Here is a 21,735-nt window from a genome sequence, read left to right as displayed (position 1 = left end):
GGTTTCCAGTTCGGAGACACTCTGTCCATCCCAACGGGGCCTCTGTTAGGATGACCAGCAGCATCTCCCTTTGGAGCTCACACAGCTTGGGTGAGCAGGCTTCACAGCCCCCTTCACCAGGTGGGGCTTCTGAGAAGGGAGAGCCCCTGGGGGGCAGGCAGGGCCTACCAGCCCCCCCCAGCCTGTTGCTGAGCAGAGCCAGCCCCAGTACAGGGGGAGGGGGGAGGCTGTCTTTTCTGTACTGGGCTTTTGGGTTCTCACTCCGCTTTGGGGCAGCTTGGTGGGTTCCCCGCCCCCCACACGACCCACAGGACCCCAAACCTCTTCATCTCAGGGATCCTCTCAACAACCGTGGGAGTGGGAGGAAGGGACAGGGCTGGGAAACTGGAAACTTGTTCCCACCCAGAGGGCGATCACTCAGTGGGTCACAGAATCAGGGGCCCTGCAGGAGTCCTGGTGTTTGGCTCTCTGTTCTTCCCATGAGGACACCAAGGCCCAGGAGGCTATAGGCCTGGCCCAGGGTAGGCAGCAGGCAGTGCCCATGAGGGGCCCAGAGGCTGGGCCCCTTGTTCTGCCCATTCCTGGTCCCTTGCATCATTTAAGAGCTAGTGTGGGTAGGGGGCTTCGGGGTGGCTTAGGAAACTGCTCTTGCTCAGGGCTGGGCACGCGCTCTCTGAGAATTGTGGCAGAGCCTCAGGGGAAATGTGACCATGTTCAGGGTGTGGGTCAGCCAGGCCCCTCCCTGGGCCCCAGGAGGCTGCCCCCAGCTGGCCCCCCCGGCGGGCCCCCGGCTTAATCCAGCTTAGTGAACGCACATTGCACAGCCTAGCTCAGCGTTCCCGGGCAGCGGGGCCAGACCAGCGCCTGCCTCTCTCCGTGGCGTGGCTGGGATGGGGCCTAGAGAAGGCCGGCCGCTGCGGAGGAGACCCTGGGAGTTGAGGAAGGACACCAGGTAGGCGCAGCAGGGTGGGAGGGGTGGATGAGCTCTCCGCAGCCCATACGGTGACCGGGGTGCTTCCTCTGCTGCAGATGACCCCTCGTCCAGGAGCAGTGGCAAGGCCCTTGGTCCAGCCACAGGAGCCCCTCTCTATCGGTGTGCGGCACCCTCTGCCCTGCCCTCGTCTTTAGGGGACTGTGACACTCTGTGACCTTCATGTACCCAGCCCAGCCACGTGAGGCCCCAGCTGTCCTGGGGATTTGACTTCCTGTCCCCCGCTGCTCCACACCCTTGGGCCTGCAGTGGCAGCGAGGTGGAGGTCACAGGCAGTCAGCCAGCAGGCCTGGCCGCTGGGGCAGGGGGCAATGTCCTCAGCCTCAAGGATGGGTGCTGGGAGCAGGTGTCGCAGAGGCATGGCTGAGTCCTGTTGCTTGAACAGGGTTATTCCCTGACATCCTTACCAGCGAGCATCTCCTGGAGCCCAGCTCCCAATCCGGGAAGGCCACAGAATCCCTCAAGGGGCCCCCAGGCCCTGAAACCCAGCTGTACAGAGTGGTGGCAGGGCTGGTTCTGGGCCCTGGGAGACTGCAGGTAGGGTCCACAGGGACTTGGACTCCAGCCCTACACACACTGCCTTGTGGCCTTGGGCAAGTGCCTTGGCCTCCCTGAGCCTCCATTAAAACAGCGACCTCCATGCTTGCAAGAATGCCCCAGACGGCTCTGGCTGCAGAGGTGTGTGGCGTGCAGGAGGTGGGGCTGGCATCAGAATAAGCAGGTGTGTTTGGGATGGAGCCAGAAGCGAGGGTGACACGTGCCTGGGGGCCACACACGAATGGCGTGGGGATGATGGGGCCCCGGGAGAGGATTTGGGGCCAGGTCTGTGAGAGGCTGTCAGCTATTCCTCGAAATGCGACGAACATTCCATTTTCCCTTGGAAGAGAAAATGGTCGTTTCTAAGGCAGCTAGAGCTCGAGCACCTCAGAACCTCAAGGGTGGGAGAGAGGGAGCCCGATTCATCTTTTCCCCTTTGCTCTTGTGGTGCAGCCTCTGGTCTCCAGAGCCTGGTAAATGCATAAGGAGATTTCTCTACTCCCGCCCCAACCTGAGCCGGGTCACCTGCCAGTATAAATCCCTGCCCCTTCTGGAGAAGCTGGTTACAGTGGCTTAGGTGTGGCCAGGCAGGGACCTTTCGGGGAGAGTGAGGAAGCTCCTGAATCTGGGGTGGAGTGAATACACCTCCTCCCCAGAGCCTTGCAGGGGAGCTGCGGGAGACTGAGCCTCAGTTTCCTCATATGTCAACTGGGGATGATCCGACTCCTCCTACGTTGAGGATTTTGCTGGGCCGGGGTGGACAGGGAATCTGGGAGCGCGGGCTCGGTCAGATATGACTGTTCTGTCTCACAGGACATGGGCTCAGAGGGGCAGAGTGGCTTGTGCAGGAACCCAGGCCTTCCCACTCCTGATAACAAGCCTTTTTTACTCTACTTTGCTGGTTTCCTTGGGTCCCCATCACATCTTTAGGATGGTGTGTGTGGGTGAGGGGGTGCCGGGGAGGAAGCCTTGCCCAGCCCGCTCCGTACAGGGGGCTGGGAGGTGAGACCAGAGGAGGGAAGGCATGAGGGGGAAGCCTTGAGGAGAGAGATGCCTGCCGGGGACTGCCTCTGGCAAGGTGCTGTCCATCCTGTGCTCCTGCGAGGCCCCGACACCCATCCGTCAGCAGGGTGCTCCCTCGTCCAGCGAACGCTCGGAGCAGCTGTTGTGTTTGGGGGTTTGGTGAGATGAAGAGAAACAGGCACAGTGAGCAGAGAAGCTGATCTGTAGACACGAGACTGTGGGGTGGGGGCGGGGTGTCTCAGGGGACCTGGCTGAGCCGGCTCGGGAGACTTCCCTGGGCGGAGACGTGGGAGAAGTCTGAGCAGCGGGGTTAGCGGGCGGGGGGTGGGGTGGGGAGGTGGGCTGCCCATGCCCCTGGTGCCCCCGAGGGAGTGTCTGTGGGAGGCTGCTTGGCCCAGTGCTCCATATCACCTCCCTGGTTCCTCCCGACAGCCCTCAGGATAGTGCTGCGTTGTCCCTGTGTCACAGATGATGGGCTGTGTGCCTGTCTCCCTCCAGGAAAGCTCGACTGTAACTGTCGGGGTCAGACAGTGTGATGTGTGTGGGAAGCGAGTGCCGGGGAGGGGCGGCCGGAGACCACCGCGTTAAAGGAGTCCAGAAGGGGCAAACCCCGAGGTCCCCGGCTTGTCCCTCCCTGCCCTCCAGGGACAGCTGAGCCCGGGCCCTCCTGCCCACGAGGATGGCGGGCAGAATGACCAACCCCGGCTTCATTAGAGTGTGGCGGAACCACCTACGGCCCTGGGAAGCTGGAAAGAATCTGATGTCAGAGTAGGCCCCAAGTTTGAAGGGGCAACCTTACTTTAAAAGCAGAGTTATGTGATACAGACTCTGAGGTAACCTTGTGGAAAGGTCCAGTCTCAGTTCCTGTGCCAGACAAGACCCTTTACCTCTCTAAGCCAGGAAGTATAGCAGAATGTGGCCTTCCTTCCTTCCCTGCCAAGGGCAGGGACTGGCCTGAGCACCGTGTATGCCTCAGGCTCTCATGGGGACAGAGGTTGTGACAAACCCTGGGTCTGGCACACAGTGGGGAGGCGGCAGCTGAACTCGGGCCCCAGCCGTCTGAAAACCCAGCATCTGCCGGCCACAGCCCGGGTTTGGTGCTCTCAGATGGCATCCTGACTGTGGGATGCCGGCCAGGGCAGACGCCTGTCCCGGGGCTGGCTCAGAGAAAGCAAGAGTCCCCATGTCCCCACAGAAGCCAAAGGGGGCAGCAAAGGTGTTTCTGAGCACCCCAGGGCCTTCCTCACTGACTGGCAGGTGGGGTGTGGGGTGGGGGGCAGACAGGCCCCTCCCGCAGGCCCTGTGCCCACCGGCCACTCCGTGCCCCCGCCCCCAGGCCTGCAGAGACTTCTTGGAACTAGCAGAGATACACAGCCGGAAATGGCAGCGCGCCCTACAGTATGAGCAAGAACAGCGCGTCCACCTGGAGGAGACCATAGAGCAGCTAGCCAAGCAGCACAACAGCCTCGAACGGGCCTTCCGCAGCGCCCCCGGCCGGGCCGCCAACCCCACCAAGAGCTTCAGCGAAGGTGAGAGGGTGAGGGCTGCCCAACCTGTGCTCCGTCTACGCCTCCTTCTGCCTGCTGGTTCTGCTTACACAGCCTCCCCCCATCCACATAGCCCTTCACACGCCCACATTTGGGCCTGCTGTGTGGCTTTGTATTTCCCACACCCACTGCCAAAGGGCAATTAGCTCCCTGCATTTAGGTTCCAGTTCTTTTTTTTTTTTTTTTTTAAGGATTATATTTATTTATTTGAGACCGAGAGATACAGAGAGAGAGCATGAGCAGGGGGAGAGGCAGGAGAGGGAGAAGCAGACTCCCTGATGTTGGGGCTCGATCCCAGGACGCTGGGAGCATGACCTGAGCTGAAGGAGGAGACGCTTAATAGGTTCCAGTTCTCACAAGAAAAGTCCAGTGAGCCGAAGGGCCTCTCTGTGGCAGGGCTGCCCTAGTGCCAGGTGGCGGCCCACGTAGCCTTGGGCTGGGAGTGACAGGTCGGTCAGAAATGGCAGCTAGGCCCCAGACAGACTGACCAGCATGCTGAGAGATCAGGGAGGCTTCCAGAAGGAGGCAGGCCTCTGAGCCAGAGCACTGAGCGGGAAGCTCATTCCAGGAAGGGGAGCGAGGGCAGAGCCACAGCCAGGTTAAAGCAGACCAGGTGACTGGAGTGGGGAGGGAACCAGAGGCCGGTGGAGGTGGGGGGCAGGGTCCAAAGTGGGGGGCACCCTTTGGGCTCTGGACTTCCTCAGGCAGGTGAGGGAGTTTTCAGTGTTGCACACAGGCAGTGGTTTCTCATGTATCTGCAGGAAGCCTCCTAACTCCCAAAGGAGAGGACAGCGAGGAAGATGAAGATACCGAGTACTTCGACGCCATGGAAGACTCTACATCCTTCATCACTGTGATCACTGAGGCCAAGGAGGACAGGTGCGTCCTCTCCCAGGGTTAGCCCTTCCTGCCTTGTTCTTCCTCGGCTCCACCTGTTCTTTGTGCCTGGGGTTTTCTCTCAAGTCTTGCTTCACGTTATATTTTGATTAGATTTCTTCTGTTCTTCCTTAGACCCAAAATGCCCACATAGAGTTTGAATCAGGGTTTCATTTTAAATGGAGGTGGAGAACGGGGCCTCGGCTGGATCCAGTTCCAGCCGGAGGGGATGGGGGTTGGGGCTGCCACCCGAGGGCTGGGGCCTGGAAGAGGCTGCTGCTTTTTCTTGCCTGCAGCTTGGCACAGTCCCACCCACTCCCTCCACCGCCCCAGCATTCCAGAACAGACAGGAGATGCAGGAAGTCCCTTTTATTTTCTATTTCCAAGGCTTTGTTTCATTTTTTCATAAAAGCGTCCTCTTTCTGGATGTTTCTAAATACGCACTAGAACACAGCGGTAACCGGGACATTGTTGTCAGACTCCCGGTCTTCGGGAGTCGCCCCCGGGTGGTGCAGGACGTGCAACAGGGACGAGCAGGAGCTGGGGTGGGGGGGTGGGGGGGGTGGGGGGGTGGCGAGGCACTGGAATGGGGGGGGCGAAGCTGGGTCAGAGGGCAGCACCCTGGGGCTTGACGGGAGATTTGCTATAATTAGGAGTTGCCTCATTAGGATCTTTTATTCTCATCACATTGCTTCAATATTCTATCGATAGAAGGGGCCCGAGTATGGCAGCGTTGGGGGACACCCCTCTGCTGTGGCCTGGGGAGGAGCTGCTGCTCCAAGTCCTGGGGCCAGCGACCTATGTGACCGCAGCCTGTGCTGCCCTCTGCCACCTTCACAGAGTCACAGCCTCCCATGCCCCCTCACGGGCGGGCCCTCAGGCAGGGCACTCAGCCCCTCACGGATGAGGGACTGCAGGCTTCCCAGCGGCCTTACTCTCTGCTTCTGATCTGCTGCCCGCCAAGCCCCACGCTGCCTTCCTGAAGCCCAGTCCGGGGAGCGGGAGGCCTGCAAAACCTCTGGCCGCTCCTTCTTTGCCTCTGTGGACCGACATGGGTCACCACCCCCCTGTCCTGGTTTCTCCCAGGGCAAGGGCCGTTGGGATCTCTCTAACCCCTCAGGGAGTTTCTAGTCCTATCAACTGTATTTCCAATTCAATCGAGGTTCATTTCCCAATATTTTAAGATTTACTTATATTGCTCTCAAAATGAGCTTGGCTTGGCTGTTCTTTCCTTTCACTTTATCACCCAGCAGTGTCACCTTCGCAGATCCCTCCGGCTCCCCGCCCACCCCTCCCATATCTGGAGTCCCCAGGGGCCTGCGCTCTGCCTCCTCCTTTGTGCCCCCACCCTAGCCACCTTCCACACCTCAGCCAACAGCCCCAGGCCTCTCTGCTGCCACCCAACCAGCAAGCAGGTGACCCCTGTGCTCAACACTCTTCACTAGCTCCCTAGGCTCCTGACACAGCCCCAAGGCCTAAACTACCACCTTCCCTGGTAGTGTAGCTCCTCTGGGCTGCAGGCGGGTCCCTTGTCCGCAGTGACCCAGTGAATCCTTCCCATTCCCTGAGGCCCTGACTGCCAAGTGCCTGTCCCTCGCCCCCGCTGGCCCAGGTCACCTGTCCTTGGGGATCCCTCAGAGCTTGGGCCCCTCAGCCATACCGCCCCCTGCTGCTCTAGCCAACCATCTCACCACAAGGATTCACAGGCACAGGCATGCATCTGACCCACTTCCTACCCTTCTGGAACCCCAGTCTAGTGCGAGAGTCAGACCAGCAGACAGTGAGGGCACAGTGGGGTCTGTCTGTGATGGAGGGGGCCCACGGGGCCCTAGGAGGCTCTGCCAGAGGAAATGGCCACTCCCAGCTTCATCCGGGTCCTGGGTCTGCCAGTCCCAGGAGGGGGCTGTATGCAGGGACCTCAGGTGACTTTGCTTGAGTGGCTGCTCCTATGGGGCATCAGTGGGTGGGAGCCCCTCCAAATCACTGTCCTGGGCCCCTCAGCCCAGCTGAATGTCCCAAACTGGAGATGTCCCATTGGAGAAGCAGCTTTGGGGTGGGCTGCCCCCTTGCACCCCACTGAGGGGTGTGGATAGAAGGTGGCCAGGTCCCCAGGAGGCCTGAGGACTTGTAAATAACTTACCTCCCTTTTTGTGTTTCTTGCAGAAAAGCAGAGGGTGGGACCACAGGCTCAGTGGACTGGACCTCATCAGATAATGTAAGTGAGAGGGAGGACCCCGAGGCTGGCTAGGAGGCAGGCTGGCACTTTGGGCTCCAGGCCCCTGGGGTGGGCTCAGTGCCCTGGCTGCCTTCATCCTGGTCTGACCGATCAGCCAGACTGCCCCCTGCGCCAGCGCCATGCCAGTGGCCAGCTCCGTGCTCAGACTGCACTGGGTAGAGGTGAGGGCCAGGGCTAGAAGACTGAAGGGGCACCCTGGCCTCCACTCACAGGCACGTTCTCTCTGGCAGGTGCTAGATGGTGCCTCGCTTGTGCCCAAGGGCCCCCCCAAAGTCAAGAGGCGTGTCCGCATCCCTGACAAACCCAACTACAGCCTTAATCTCTGGAGCATCATGAAGAACTGCATCGGCCGGGAGCTCTCCAAGATCCCCATGCCGGTAGGGAGCTGGGGCAGGGCAGCTGCAGTGGGTCCTGGGGGGTGGGGGGGTGCTTTTTTGTGCATGGATGAGAAGGAATGACCTCTGTGAAGTACAAGCAGCCTGGGTGTCATTTTCTTAAGGACACCTGAGGAGCATGTAACAAATTATCCAATCGTGTTCAATGACATTGCCAAAATCCCCTGAGACCTGAGGTCTCAGGCTCTGAGGGAAGGAGCAAAGGAGGGGCTCTGCATTGATCAGAGATGTGGGGACCCCCAGAGCGCCTCTGCACCTGACCGGGCTTCACGGTGTCCTAGCTGCCCTGACCTCCTAGATGGGGAGTGGCAGGACTGCCCTCCTCTGGGCCGGGAGCTGTCTCTGGCGCCCACGCCAGCGAGGTCACCCAGCACGCTGAGGGTGGTTAGCATTCGCGGGCCGCCAGGCTCTGATGGCATCTCCAGGGAGGAAGAGTTTGGGGTTCAGGCCAGACTTGGCTTCACTGTGTGCCCCCGGGACAAACCCCTTCACATCTCCGGCCTCTGTGCCCACACCTGCAAAGTGGGGAGAGTAACGGCGCCCACAGAACAGTGTCGGGAGGATGAAAGGGGAGAACACAGAGCAGTCCCTGCCGGATGGCTGGCCCAGGGTCGCAGCCCAGCATGGTGAGTGACCCCGCCCTGTCCAAGGCCAGGATGGGGGGTCACCTCCAGGAGCTTTCACCAGAAAACTAGCATAATAGGTCAGAATAGGAGGAAAGTCAGCCAGCCACCCATCCATCCACTCACTCACTGAATCTGACTCGGTGCTGAACAAGTCAGAAACTCTGGCCTTTGTGGCATTTACATTCTAGGAGGGGAGAGTGACAGTAATCGTAGTGAGAGGGTACGAGAGACAGCAGGTCCAAAAGCGGTGAGGCTGTGGAGAGAACTGACACCGGAGGCGAGCGCATGGAGCCGCGGGTTTAGACAGGGCTTTAGACACGGTCATCAGAGGATCCTGACCGTGAAGGTGCCATCTGGGCAGCAGTGTCCACGAACCTCTGAGGAGAACAAGGGTGCCGTGCCGACCCCAGGCCTGTGCTGGGAGCAGCGCCTGACCGCCGCCTGTCCGCAGGTCAACTTTAACGAGCCCCTGTCCATGCTCCAGCGGCTGACGGAGGACCTGGAGTACCACCACCTGCTGGACAAGGCAGTGCACTGCACCAGCTCGGTGGAGCAGATGTGCCTGGTGGCCGCCTTCTCTGTGTCCTCCTACTCCACCACTGTGCACCGCATCGCCAAGCCCTTCAACCCCATGCTGGGGGAGACCTTTGAGCTGGACCGCCTCGATGACATGGGCCTGCGCTCCCTCTGCGAGCAGGTGAGGCCCACACACACTCTGGCCAAGCCACTCCTGCTAGGTCTGGGGGTCCTAGCAAGAAGGATGGGACGCAGCCTCTGTCCCTGATGTGCCCGTGCCCACAGGGCCAAGACGAGGTCCAGTCAGCAGCTGGGCCTCCTGCAGCAGGGGCAGGCCTCCCGGGTGAGTACAGAGTCAGGGCTGGTGTGTGGGTAAGGGAAGGGGGTGTGTGGGGAAGGGGAGGCCCCCCTCCCCATCAGGAACCATGCGGCAACCCTCAAGGGTTGTATGCGGTGCTATCAGGGAGTCCGGGTGGACCAGAGCTGGGGGGCGGGTGGCAGGCAGAGGGGACCCCGCACCATGTGGGGACCCTGGTCAGTGATGGTACAGGCCTGGAGTGTGAGGAGCTTCTGGGGTCCAGAGGTCCTGCCCTGGGGGGCGGCGAGGTCAGCTTGCCCCCATCCCTTCTCTATGCCTTCCCCACAGAGATGCGTATTCTCCTCCCAGAGCAGAATCAAACCCGGGCCCTGGGGTCTGGGAGCCTCCACAGTAGCATCTCAGCCTGAGCTTTGGCGCCCCTGTCTGAAGAGGGGTGATTCTGTTGGTGCCTCCCTGGGTGCTGGGAGGACCCAGTTAAGTGCTGCGTGAAGGCACCCAACATAGAGCTTCCCGGGTGGGCTGCTGGACATGAGCCGTGGGCCAGGCGCTGTTCTGGGCCTGGGGTGGAGCTCAGAAAGCAGACATTTCACGGTCTGGTGGCTAGTTTAAAAGGCGTGCTCTGGTTGCAGTGTCACCCTACGGGAAGCCGGTTAGGGTAGCCACACCAGGGGGACGTGGGCGGGCAGAGCGCAAGCTGCTTAGAAAGTAGAGCCTGGGGATTTGCTAATGCTTTGGATGTGGGGAGAGAGGGCAAAGGAGGAAGAGAGGGCAAAGGAGGGAGGGAGGGAAGCAAGGGAAGGCGGCAAGGATGACCCTGGCGTTCTTGGCCTGAACTACTGAGTGAATTCACTTCTTCATTCAATAGAGTTGACCAAGTACCCCCAAAAGCGCCAGGTGCTAATACAGGCAGCTGGGAAGTGAGTGGATGGGGTGCCTGTTCTCCTGAGGGGGGCAGTGAGGGCCAGGTGCTGTGTATGTCAGATGGTTCTGGCTCCTTTAGAAAGCTGACTGAAGCCCAGAGTGAGGGAGAAAGGAGCGCACAGGTCAGACAGGGAGTGGGCAGGCAGCCTGAGGCCTCTGGTTTCATTCTGTGTGGCAGGTGGAGGAGTCAGGACACCGGCCTTGTTTTATGCCCCCACCCCCCAACCCCTGCAGCAGAGAGTAAAGCCTACAGATGCTCTGCGCCACCGACTGTGGCCTGATGAGGGGGAGGGGTGGCTCCTAGATGCATTTTGAAGAAAGAACAGCCTGGATTTGCTAAGGATTAGAGCAGGCATGCAAGAAAGAGGGCCAGGGATGACTCCAAAGCATTTGGTGTGAGCAGCTGTTAAGACTGGGTCATCGGCCTGAGCAGGAAGCCATGACGCAGAGCACCAGGGCCAGCCCCTTGGGGTCCCATCCCTGAGTTTGCCATTGTGCTGGGCCCTAGGGCACGTGGGGTGCTGGCCTTGGGCGACAAGGAACGGTTGGCAGTTTGACCTGGGACTCAGACCCAAAAGGCAGTGAAGTACCACTCATGGTGACAGGAGGCAATGAGAGATGCATTCAGGTACGGCAGGAACTCTGGTCAGTCCAAAGAGCCGACGGAAGCATCCAGTGGGCAGCTGGGGCAGACTGGAGCGCAAGGCTGGAGCTGGAGCCTGACTGAGGCCGTGACTCAGCGAAGAGGTGCCCTAGGGAGTGAGGAAGCTGGGGAGAGGCTGGGCCCCAGGACCCTGCGACCAAAGGAGCCATAGAATGAGGAAGAACAAACAAGGGGAAGTTGGTAGGGGTATGCTAGCAGGTGGGACAGCCATCAGGGGCGCCCAGTGCCGTGAGAGGAGGCGGGAGGTGCTAGGGGACCCCTGCGGGGCTGTGCAGAGCTTACTGCACCACTCTCCGCACCCGGGGCGGGACACTGACGTGGACTCCTGCTCTGGAGCCGGGCCACCCAGGAGGGAGGCAGGGCCCAACTCTGCCACTCAGTTCAAATGGCTTCCCTGGCCTGGGCCCCTGTGCAACATGGCCCAGTAGGAGCAGCCCTTTGCGGATGAGTGGGGCGGCTACCTGGAGAGTGGGCACAGAAGCCCTCGCTAGAGCGTCACACCTCGCTTCCTAGCCCTCAGCACAGCTGGTCGCAGGGGCCTCCTCGAGGCCAGGCTCTGTCGTCACCCCATTTCAGAGCCCAAGTCCGCCGTAGAGATGCCTCGGCCCCCTTCTCCCAACCACAGCAAGCCCAGGACAGCCACCTAGGCCGGTCCCACTGCCGCACCCTTGCTTTTCCACTCAGAGCACCATCCTTCCTGGGGGCCTGCTCCCAGGGCCATGGAGCTGGTCGTGCTGAGCACAGGGCAGGCTGCCCCCCCCACAGCTGGATGGGGAGCAGGCCTGGGCTCACGTCCAGCAGACGCTCATGTCCTGTGGGTCTGGTCTCAGGTGAGCCACCACCCACCATCAGCTGCACACTACGTGTTCTCCAAGCGTGGCTGGAGCCTGTGGCAGGAGATCACCATCTCCAGCAAGTTCCGGGGAAAATACCTCTCCATCATGCCGCTAGGTGAGCTGGAGCCCTATGCTCTCCCAGGACAGAAAGACATTCAGGATAAGGGGGAGGGTTTTACCAACCCAGAAGCCAGCTTGGGGCCTCCAGGAGTGACATTAGTCTCTCTGCAAATCTGTTTCCCACCTCCCCAGGCTTCCTGGATGCCTCCCTGGCCTATGTCCTGTCCCCAGTCCACATGAATACTGCTTCCAGTTGTCAGGACCTTGGGACTGTGAGCAGGCAGGCTGGCTGGGGTCTAGCATGGCAAGCCGTGACCTCTGACCCTATATCTGGCCTCCAGGTGCCATCCACTTAGAATTCCAGGCCAGTGGGAATCACTACGTGTGGAGGAAGAGCACTTCGACTGTACATAACATCATTGTGGGCAAGCTCTGGATCGATCAGGTCAGGTGGTACCCTCAGGGAGGGGGGGCGTGTGGCCTCAAGGTGGGCCACTGACCACTACCCTCCCTCACCAGACAGGGGACATCGAGATTGTAAACCATAAGACCCAGGACCGGTGCCAGCTGAAGTTCTTGCCCTACAGCTACTTCTCCAAAGAGGTAGCCCGGAAGGTAAGCAAGGCCACCTCTTGGAGTCCTGGGGGGGGGCCTGGAGGGGGGTGTGTGCCTATGCCGATCCTGCCCATGTCCACAGGTGACAGGCGTGGTGAGTGACAGCCAGGGCAAAGCCCACTACGTGCTGTCAGGCTCGTGGGATGAACAGATGGAGTGCGCCAAGATCGTGCAAAGCAGCCCCAGCAGCCCTGGCTCGGATGGGAAGCAGAAGACAGTGTACCAGACGCTTCCAGCCAAGCTGTTGTGGAAGAAGTACCCGCTGCCGTGAGTGGGGCTGCAGGGTGGGTAAAGAGCAGGCAGGGAGCGGGAAACAGAGGCAAGGGGCAGAGGACAGGCCAGGGAGCCTGCCCGGCCTGGCAAGAAGCAAGCAGCAGGCACTGGGGTTGGGATGGTTCTGTCCACACACAGGCAGAGGCGGTGTTCTGCACCTGACATCCCAGTGTGGGAGCCAGACGCTCGGCCGTAAATAAGCGTGACTGTATCCGGTGGTAGCAAGTCCTATGCAGACTTTAAACAGGCTGATAAGGACAGAGTCCCCACAGTCCAAGGAATGAAAACCAAATGTGAAAATCAATGCAAGAAACAGAAAACTATAAAAAGTGGCACAGCAGGTTCCAAAGAGAGCAAAACAAATTCTACAAAGGAAAAATTAAGTAACTGAACTTGAGAACTCCAATTGGGAAGGTTTAATATAATCCATCAATGTAAGAAAGAAACACTTCAGATAGACAAAACCTGGCAAAGACAAAAAGCTAAGAGAGAGAAAGCTTATCACCTAGTGACTCAGAGGGAGTCCCTGGAGCAGCATCACCAGCAGCCCTGGGAGCCCATTAGAGTGAGAATCTCAGGAAGATCCCCAGGGCAGCCATGCACACGTCAGGTTTGAGAGCAGGGTCTAGTGTACTTCTAGTCAGAGTCTAGAAGGAAAGAGACCATATCTGAAGAGCAAACAGAAAAGAATCTTCCACACCAAATCTATACAGCGGAACTGTTGAAACTAAATCAGAGTTGTGAAAAAGACCTGTATGACTTTCTGAGGAACAGCAGACTGACAGCGGTCTCTTCCTGGTAGAAGCTTGAAGATGGTCAAATGAGATCTTCCATGTGCAGACTCACTGCCAGCCGATGATTATACACCCAGCAAGAACACGTTTACAGAGTGTTGAAATATTTTATTTTCAGACTAATAAAAACTCATTTTGCCACCAGCAGACCCACATTAAAGGATATACCTCCTGCAGAAGGAAAGTGATCCCAGATGGAAGATCTGAGATGTGTGAATGGAGGAAGAACAAAAACTATGTGAACCTAAGTGAACAGTAAATAAACAAGAATAGAGATGTCTTGCGGGTTTTAGAATCTAAACATAAAATACAACTGTGTGATCATATAAGTCAGAAGAGGGATAAATGGAAGGAAACTTCTCAAAGGCCTTTGTGCAACTCAGGAAGGTCAAGATGTGCGGTAACTTTTGGCTGTGTGAAGTCTGCATATTTCCTAGAACAACCACTAAAATAATGTTTAACTGGAATCCTGGAAGGAAAAGAAAGAAAGAAAAATGGAAAGGAAAGAGAAATAGTTGAATAATGGAGATAGATTTCCCAGAATAAAAACAGAGATGGGAGACCTTGGGTTGAAGGGCCTGTGGAGTTCCAGAGACAAGAGATAAAGAAAAGCTTTCACCTAGACCACACTATAGTGAAAATTAAAAATGCCAAAGAGAAAATTCTAGTAGCTTCAAGAGAGGAGTACAAGCAGATTACAATGAAGGATAAAGAATCAGATTGGCAGGGGCACCTGGGTGGCTCAGTCGTTAAGCATCTGTCTTCTGCTCAGGTCATGATCCCAGAGTCCTGGGATCGAGCCCCGCATCGGGTTCCCTGCTCAGCGGGAAGCCTGCTTCTCCCTCTCCCGCTCCCCCTGCTTGTGTTCCCTCTCACGCTATGTCTCTGTCAAATAAATAAAATCTTAAAAAAAAAAAAAGAGATTGGCAATCAGAAAGATTGACATCTTTCAATAGCCAATGTTTGGAGTAATATTTTCAAGGTAATGAAGAAAGCAAAATTAGAAGATTAAGATTTTTATCCAGCCAAGCTATCATTTAATAATGAGGACATAACAACAACAACAACAATAAATGTCGTCAGGCAAACAGCCTCAGAAGGTTTGCCACAAAAAACCCACAGTGAAAATGGTATCAGAAATAGTAGTTTGTTTATTTATTTATTTTAGAGAGAGAGCAAGCAGGGGTGGGGCAGGGGAGGGAGAGAGACGATCTTAACCAGGATCCACACACCCCGTGCTTAGCTGACATGGGGCTCGAGCTTAAGACTCTGAGATCATGTGAGATCATGACCAGAGCTGAAATCAAGAGCTGGATGCTTAACCAACTGAGCCACCCAGGCGCCCCTAGACATAGTACTTTAAAAGGGGGAGAAAAAAAATATCCAGAAGTTGCTGCAAAAGACATATGAAGTAAAAGTTGTGTTTTTAACAATTACTAGGACCAAAGTAAAAGAGAAATATTCCCATAATAATGCAGAATTTAAGATGTAGATAATGTTAATATGTCAGGATCTGAGGGGAGTTGAAAGGAACACCAAGGGATGTGAAGGATTGCTAAGTTCTTATTAGAAGGAAGAGACAAATATAAGATGTTAAAATAGTAAGAAAAGACTAAAAAGAAAAAGGACAAATAAAAACAGTAAATCAACACAACAGGAATAGGCCCAAGCATAACAAATAAAAGTAGCTGAAACTCATCAGTCAAAAAGCAAAATACTGACTGACTGGATTTTTTTAAAATCCAGATATATGCACCTTCTAAGAGATGTCAAAAACAAAGACATGCAGAGGTTGAAAGGAAAAGACATATCACGGGAATACTAACTGAAAAAGCTACAATAGCTATATTAATATCAGATAAAATAGAATTTAATAAGACAAAAGCATTATTAGGGATGGAAGAACTGCTACATGATAAAAGTCTGAGTTCTTCAAGAAGATATGAGTTTCACTATCCATGTAATGAAACAGCCTCAAAAATATACAAAGCATATATTGATAGTAAAGGGAGAAATTGATAAATTCATCACCATGGTGGGAGATTGAGAGACTTCAATATGCCTCTCTCACTTGTTGATCAGTCAGAGCCGGGGTGGGATCAACAAGGATCTGAAGAGATCAAAACAACACAGGATGTCCACATACTTGCAGTTGCAACAATAATAGAATGTACCTTTTACCCAATAGACATGGAACGTATGCAAAGATCCATCATGTACTGAACCCTAAAGAAAGACTCAACAAATTTAGAGGGTAGTGTATAGACCACATCTCTGATAAGACAACTAAGTCAGAAGATATGAACAAGATGACAAAAAGTCCTCATGTGTTTGGAAAAAATTGTTAAGTTGCTAAATAACTCATGGGGAAAATAATAAATTAGAATGGAAATTTTAAAATACCTAAAATTGGGGCAACTGGGTGGCTCAGTCAGTTAAGCATCTGCCTTTGGCTTAGGTCATGATTCCAGGGTCCTGGGATCAAGCCTCACATCTGGCTCCCTGCTGAGCAGGGAGCCTGCTTCTCCCTCTCCCTCTGCCCCCATCTTGTTCTCTCTCTCTCTCTTAAATAAATAAAATCTTAATATAAAATAAAATAAAATAAAATACCTAAAATTGAGAATGGATGTAACAAAGGCAGTGCTTTAAAGGAAATGGATTGCCTTAAATAGGCACATAAACAAGCTCATTCATTTTGAGGCTATTTCTTTTCTGAGTTTCTAATCTAAGAAATTAGAGAAAGGTCAACATATAAACCAGAAGAAAGAAAAAAACTGACTTTAAAAATAAAAGCAGAGATTAGTAAAATAGAAAAAATAAAATAGAGAAGTTTAAAAAACCAAAAGTTGATTCTTCAAGAAAAAAAAAACTGACAGAAAACTATTGGCAAGACTTACCAAGAGAGAATATAGAAATAAATATTATTAATGAAGAGTTTAATATGACATACAAAGTACTAAGAGAGAATTAAAATTCAAATGAGGACAAATTCTTAGAAAAATATAAGAACTGAGTCTAAAAGAAATGAAAAGCATGACTAGTCCTATAATCAAAGAAACAGAAGAGGTAGTTTAAAAATTCTCACAGGGAAAACACAAAACCCAGTTAATTTTGTAGGTGAATTCTACCAAAATTTCAAGAAATATATTATCCCAATAGTATATAAAATCTTCCAGACCAAAGGAAAAGAAGAAATGCTCTCTTTTCCTATACGTGAAGCCAGGATAACCCTGATACCAAACCAACCTAAAAGAGTCATTCATGAATATATAAGCAAAATTCCAAAATAAGACATCAGAAAATCCAACAGTGTATAAAAAAGAAAGCATTCATCAATCCTTTGCATTTATCATGGGCATGCAAAGGTGATTTTATTATTAGAAAATCCAGGGGCGCCTGGGTGGCTCAGTTGTTAAGCAGCTGCCTTCAGCTCAGGTCATGATCCCAGGGTCCTGGGATTGAGCCCTACATCAGGCTCCCTGCTCAGCGGGAAGCCTGCTTCTCCCTCTCCCACTCACCTTGCTTGTGTTCCCTCTCTCGCTATCTGTCTCTCTGTCAAATAAATAAATCTTTAAAAAAAAAATCCACAAATTAATTCATCACATTAATAAATCTCAGTAGATTCAGAAAAAGCATTTTAGGTGTCTTAGTATAAGGTTATATGCAAAAGTCAGTTGCATTTCTACACACTAAAAGAAAACAACTAGGAAATACAATTTAAGAGAAGACAATTATCATACCACAGGAGGATCTTGTAATAAATCTTATATTCAATAAGGTAATCTTATAATAATATAATAACATAATATATAATATGTAATATATAATATAATGAATAACAATCTTGTAATAATCTTATATTCAAGACCTCTATAGAGAAAATTATAAAACTTTACTGAGATATTAAAGAAGAACTAAATCAATGGAGAAAGACACAATGTTCATAAATAGAAAGATTTAGTATTACAAAGATGTTATGATCTAAAGAGGAGCTCAAACAAAATCCCAGTAGTGATTTTCATTGCTTGATATGATTTTTAAATTTATATTGAAGAATAAAGGGCCAGAATATTTCTGAAGAACAGAGAAATAAGGACTAGCCCTACTAGATATTAGGACTTATTTTGAAGCTGCAATAGAACAGTGAGCCTGGAAACAGACCCATGGATGTATATATCTTTGGTATATAACAAAGGTAACATGAGATCGTGTGGAAAGATGGCACTGTTCACTAAAAGGATTTGGGAAAATTGTTATCCATATGGAAAAAGATTAACTTAATCTCTCCCTTATGTTAGAATAGAAATTGACTCCAGGTAAAGGTCTTAGAAAAAGTATTAAGCTTGATTTGCCGTTAAACAATAAGTTAAACTCTAAGGAGAAAATACTGATGAGTATCTTTTAGACCTTAAGGAAATAGATCTTAAGACACAGAACAGCACTGATGCATGTAACTATATTAAAATATTTTTTTCATTAAAAGAAGTTTTGCTCATTAAAAGACAATTTAAAGAAAGTGAAAAGACAATATATAAATTTTCAGAAGATAATCAAAATACTTAATGCCCGACAACAGATCAGTATTGAGAATATATAAAAAGTATTTGGCCACAATTAAAAATAATAACTAAAAAAAAATCAAGAACACCTCCTCCACAAATAAACCAAAAACAATCTGGCAGAAAAAGTGCAAGAGTCACGAGCAAGAATTTCACATGAGAACAAATACATATGATCAGTCATCATATGAATATGATCAACATCATTGGTAATCAGACAAATGAAAATCAAAACTGCAATGAGACCATTTTGCCTTCATTTAATTAAAAAAAATGAAAAAGTCTGACAGTATCAAGTGTTGAAGAAGATGTAGATCCACAATATTTTTTACCCATCAAAGATGGGAATGCGAATTGGTGCCTGGTCACCATGCTGAAAAGCAGGTTGGCCTTACCTCCTAGAGAAGAATATCAGACTCTATAGCCCAGCAGTTCCACTTCTAGTTACATACTCAAGAAATTCCTGCAAATATACAATGGGCACCATGCATAAGATTACTCCAAAGCAAAAACTTGTAAACAACCCAGATTTATTGAATGAATAACTGTGTTATTATTCACGTGGGAGAATATTACACAGTAGTTGAAACTAATGAACCACAGAAACATGCAACAATATAAATTTTAGCAGTATAATATTAAAAAAAAGCAAGTCCCAGAAGATTACATACATCATGATTCTTCTTATACAGTTAAAAACAAATATGTAAATATATGTATATGAAAACAAGTAAATACATGCACATTTAAGACTATGTAAAGATGCAATAAAATTAGATTAAAAGGTAAGCAAGGGACTGATGAAGCCAGGAGTCTTGTGACAGCTACCTGAGAAGGGGGTGGATTGGTGAGTTTTCCATATGGTTAGATGTAGGTTTTGTCAGGATTCTACCTTTTGTTTAGAGGTTCTTCTGGTGGTCAAGCAGGCCATGCAAGCACCAATAAAAAGAGGGTGTCGTGTAGCAAAAGGATCATGACTAATCCAAAGCTGTGCCTCTGGGGTCCAAAAAAGGAGAACACAAAGAAAAAACAAAATAAGAGAGATTTAAATCCAACATATCAGTAATTACATTAATTACTCCCATTACAGGTATAAGATTTCAGGTAAGTTTTAAAAATCCAACTATATGTGTTTTACAAGAGCTACCTCTAAGTAAGAAAGAAAGATTGGAATAACAGGATGGAAAAAGGTATGTCCACAGAAATAACAAACAAAATCTGCTGTAGCTATATTAATGTTGCAAAACAGACTTTAAAACAAAAGGTAAGACTGGAGGTAAGGGGGACATAATGATAAAGGTTCAATTCACTAAGATGGGTTTTAAATTTCAACCTATCATGTACCTAAAAAACACAGCCTCAAAATATTTACCACAAAAGCTGGTAGAAATACAAGGAGAAATGGATTAATTTACAACCAAAATAGGAAATTTTAACAAAGCTCTTAGTAATGGCTAGAAACAGGGAAAAAAAAGTTTGAACCATAGAATCTACCAATTATAGAACACTGTACTGAACAATTGCAGTAAACACTTTCTCTTCAGGTACACATGGAACATCTGCAAAAACTGACCATATACTGGGTCTTTCAGCAAGTTTCAGAGAACTGAGATTATACCAGTATACTGTTTCCAAAGCAATTATGCTAGAAATAAAGATAACTAGAAAGAATCCCCAGATGTTTATAAATTCAAGAAATATACTTCCAACTAATCCACAGATCAAAGAAGATAGAGTGGACATCAGAAAATATAACTGCATAAAGGGGCACCTGGGTGGCTCAGTCCCTTAAGCATCTGACTCTTGATTTCAGCTTGCCTCATGATCTCAGTTGAGATCAAGCCCCCCATCCGCCTCCATGCTCAGTGCGGAGTCTGCCTGTCCATCCCCCACCCCTTGCTGGTACTCTCTCTCTTAAATAAATAAATAAAGTGCATGATAATTAAAGTAATACATATAAAAGCTGTGAGATTCAGCTAATGCAGTACTTGGAGGGCAATGCCTAACCTAAAACGCACATATTAGAAAAGAAAAGCCGCAAAATCATGAGCTCAGCAACCATCTGATGAAGTTGGAAAAAGAACAGCAAAATAAACCACAACAAAGTGGGAGAACATAAAAGTAAACTCAGTAAGGTAGAAAAACCTGAAAGAGGATCAACAAAGTTTCATCTTCAGTCAATGAAGAGAGTGCACGAACCTCCACCATGACTGTTCAGAATAGGGGGGAAGGCACATTTAACGCACATCACAGATGTGAAAAGATGACATCGCCATGTCCTAGTCGTTAAAGCAGTAGTAATGAGATTGAAAAACTGGTGGAAATCGGCAAATTCCCAGAAAAGTAGAATGTAGCAAAACAGATGCAGGTCGGTGGAGCGAGTGTGCAAGGTGCAGGCAGGAAAAGAGGAAGGAGCCAGGCGCTGGCTGGGCGAGTTCCAGGGGTGGACACGTGGCCCCGGGGGCCCTGCGGGACCGCTCACGCCGCCCTGCCGCCACAGGGAGAACGCCGAGAACATGTACTACTTCTCTGAGCTGGCCCTGACCCTCAACGAGCACGAGGAGGGCGTGGCGCCCACGGACAGCCGCCTGCGGCCGGACCAGCGGCTGATGGAGAAGGGGCACTGGGATGAGGCCAACACGGAGAAGCAGCGGCTGGAGGAGAAGCAGCGGGTGTCGCGGCGCCGGCGGCTGGAGGCCTGCTCGCGGGGCTGTGGCACGGAGGAAGGTGAGGCTGGGAGGGGAGAGAGGGGACCCTGGGGGTGGGGAGCGGGTTCCCGGAAGGAAGGGATGCCCCAGGGGTGGGGAGAAGGGGAGGAAGGGGCACCCCCGGGGACAGGGAGGGTGCGGGGGCAGGCAGGGTGGAAGGAAGCTGTGTCCTGGGGGCAGGGAATGGGGGAACCGGGGAAGGGGGCGGGCTGGGAAGAGACCACTGTCCACCCCTCCGCCCACTGTGCCTGCCCAGCAGAGAAGGAGGCCGATGTGTACATGCCGCTGTGGTTCGAGAAGAGGCTGGACCCACTGACGGGGGAGACGGCCTGCATGTACAAGGGCGGCTACTGGGAGGCCAAGGAGAGGCAGGACTGGCACATGTGCCCCAACATCTTCTGAGCACCACCCCTACTGCAAATACAGGCTCCTGCACAGCCTGGTCCACCTCTTCTTTAATGCACTCAATTTAGTACTCAGTGGCCCTAGTCCCCACACCTCCCCCCCACCTTTTTTTTTTTAACACTTTTTTGGGGCTCCCACTTGGAAGGAGTAAGTGCTGACCTGCATTCTCTTCAGTTTCCAGGTACCCTGGGTCACCCGAGCCCCTTCATTATGGACTTGGGTCCCACTGGGACCCCAGCTCCCAGTTACCACAACTCAGGCAGGCTGGCCCGGGCCCTGGGCTGCCCCGGGCCCTGGGCTGCCCCAGTCACCAGCCCCACCCAGGAAGGCACTGGCCCCTCCTGAGGAGCCACATTTGACTTTTTTAGAAAAAACTATCTCCATTTCTTTCCAGCCAAGACGTTTAGTAAATATTTTTAGCACAGCACTTAGCAGACAACTTTCTAAGTGTGCTTTCTTGCCACAAACGTGTCCTGGCAAGAGCCCCTTCTTTTTAAGACATCAGGAGGCCAGACCCATTTGAGCAGGGAGCATTTTGTCACTCAACATAGCAGGGCCACATCTGTATCGGAGCTGCCCAGTCAGCGGGAGCCCAGGACTCCACAGAGAAGGGAACTGGAGGAGCCACCTGGCCCAGGAGAGCACAAGTCAGTTGTCTCTGGAGCTACAGCCACACCCACTGTGGGGGAGGGGGCGCCGAGCGGCCCCCATGTAGATTTGAGGGCACCAGCCCCTTGCCTTGCCTTGGCCATGTTGAGGCTGCTCCCCAGCCCTAGAGAGGCCAGGAAGGGCTGGGGGGCAGGGCCTGCAGGTGCTCCCCACCCCAGAACCAGG

The 21,735-nt window shown here is 52.1% G+C and overlaps 1 protein-coding gene across 4 annotated transcripts in view; it reads left to right on the top strand.

The window, feature by feature from the left end:
* OSBP2 (oxysterol binding protein 2) overlaps positions 1-20,898 on the top strand; it is a 163,719-nt gene extending 142,821 nt beyond the window's left edge. Inside the window, exons 4-15 of one of the 4 annotated variants that reach the window (XM_028124684.1) lie at positions 3,888-4,080; positions 4,860-4,977; positions 6,387-6,389; positions 7,138-7,189; positions 7,441-7,587; positions 8,683-8,928; positions 11,482-11,602; positions 11,889-11,992; positions 12,067-12,162; positions 12,245-12,429; positions 20,289-20,515; positions 20,756-20,898. In XM_028124684.1, coding sequence (XP_027980485.1) covers positions 3,888-4,080; positions 4,860-4,977; positions 6,387-6,389; positions 7,138-7,189; positions 7,441-7,587; positions 8,683-8,928; positions 11,482-11,602; positions 11,889-11,992; positions 12,067-12,162; positions 12,245-12,429; positions 20,289-20,515; positions 20,756-20,898 — 1,635 coding nt within the window. Of the gene's footprint in view, positions 1-3,887; positions 4,081-4,859; positions 4,978-6,386; positions 6,390-7,137; positions 7,190-7,440; positions 7,588-8,682; positions 8,929-11,481; positions 11,603-11,888; positions 11,993-12,066; positions 12,163-12,244; positions 12,430-20,288; positions 20,516-20,752 lie in introns of all 4 variants that reach the window. The other 3 variants (XM_028124686.1, XM_088019353.1, XM_028124683.1) reach the window with 3 other exon arrangements.
* The last annotated feature ends 837 nt before the right edge of the window (positions 20,899-21,735 follow it).

The sequence above is a fragment of the Eumetopias jubatus genome, unplaced genomic scaffold, assembly GCF_037043125.1.
Source record: "Eumetopias jubatus isolate StellerSeaLion01/CBP00866 unplaced genomic scaffold, mEumJub1_p1.0 scaffold_16, whole genome shotgun sequence".
Lineage (NCBI taxonomy): Eukaryota > Metazoa > Chordata > Mammalia > Carnivora > Otariidae > Eumetopias > Eumetopias jubatus.
The sequence above is the reverse complement of the archived record's forward strand: the minus strand, read 5'-3'. Positions and strand labels throughout refer to the sequence as shown.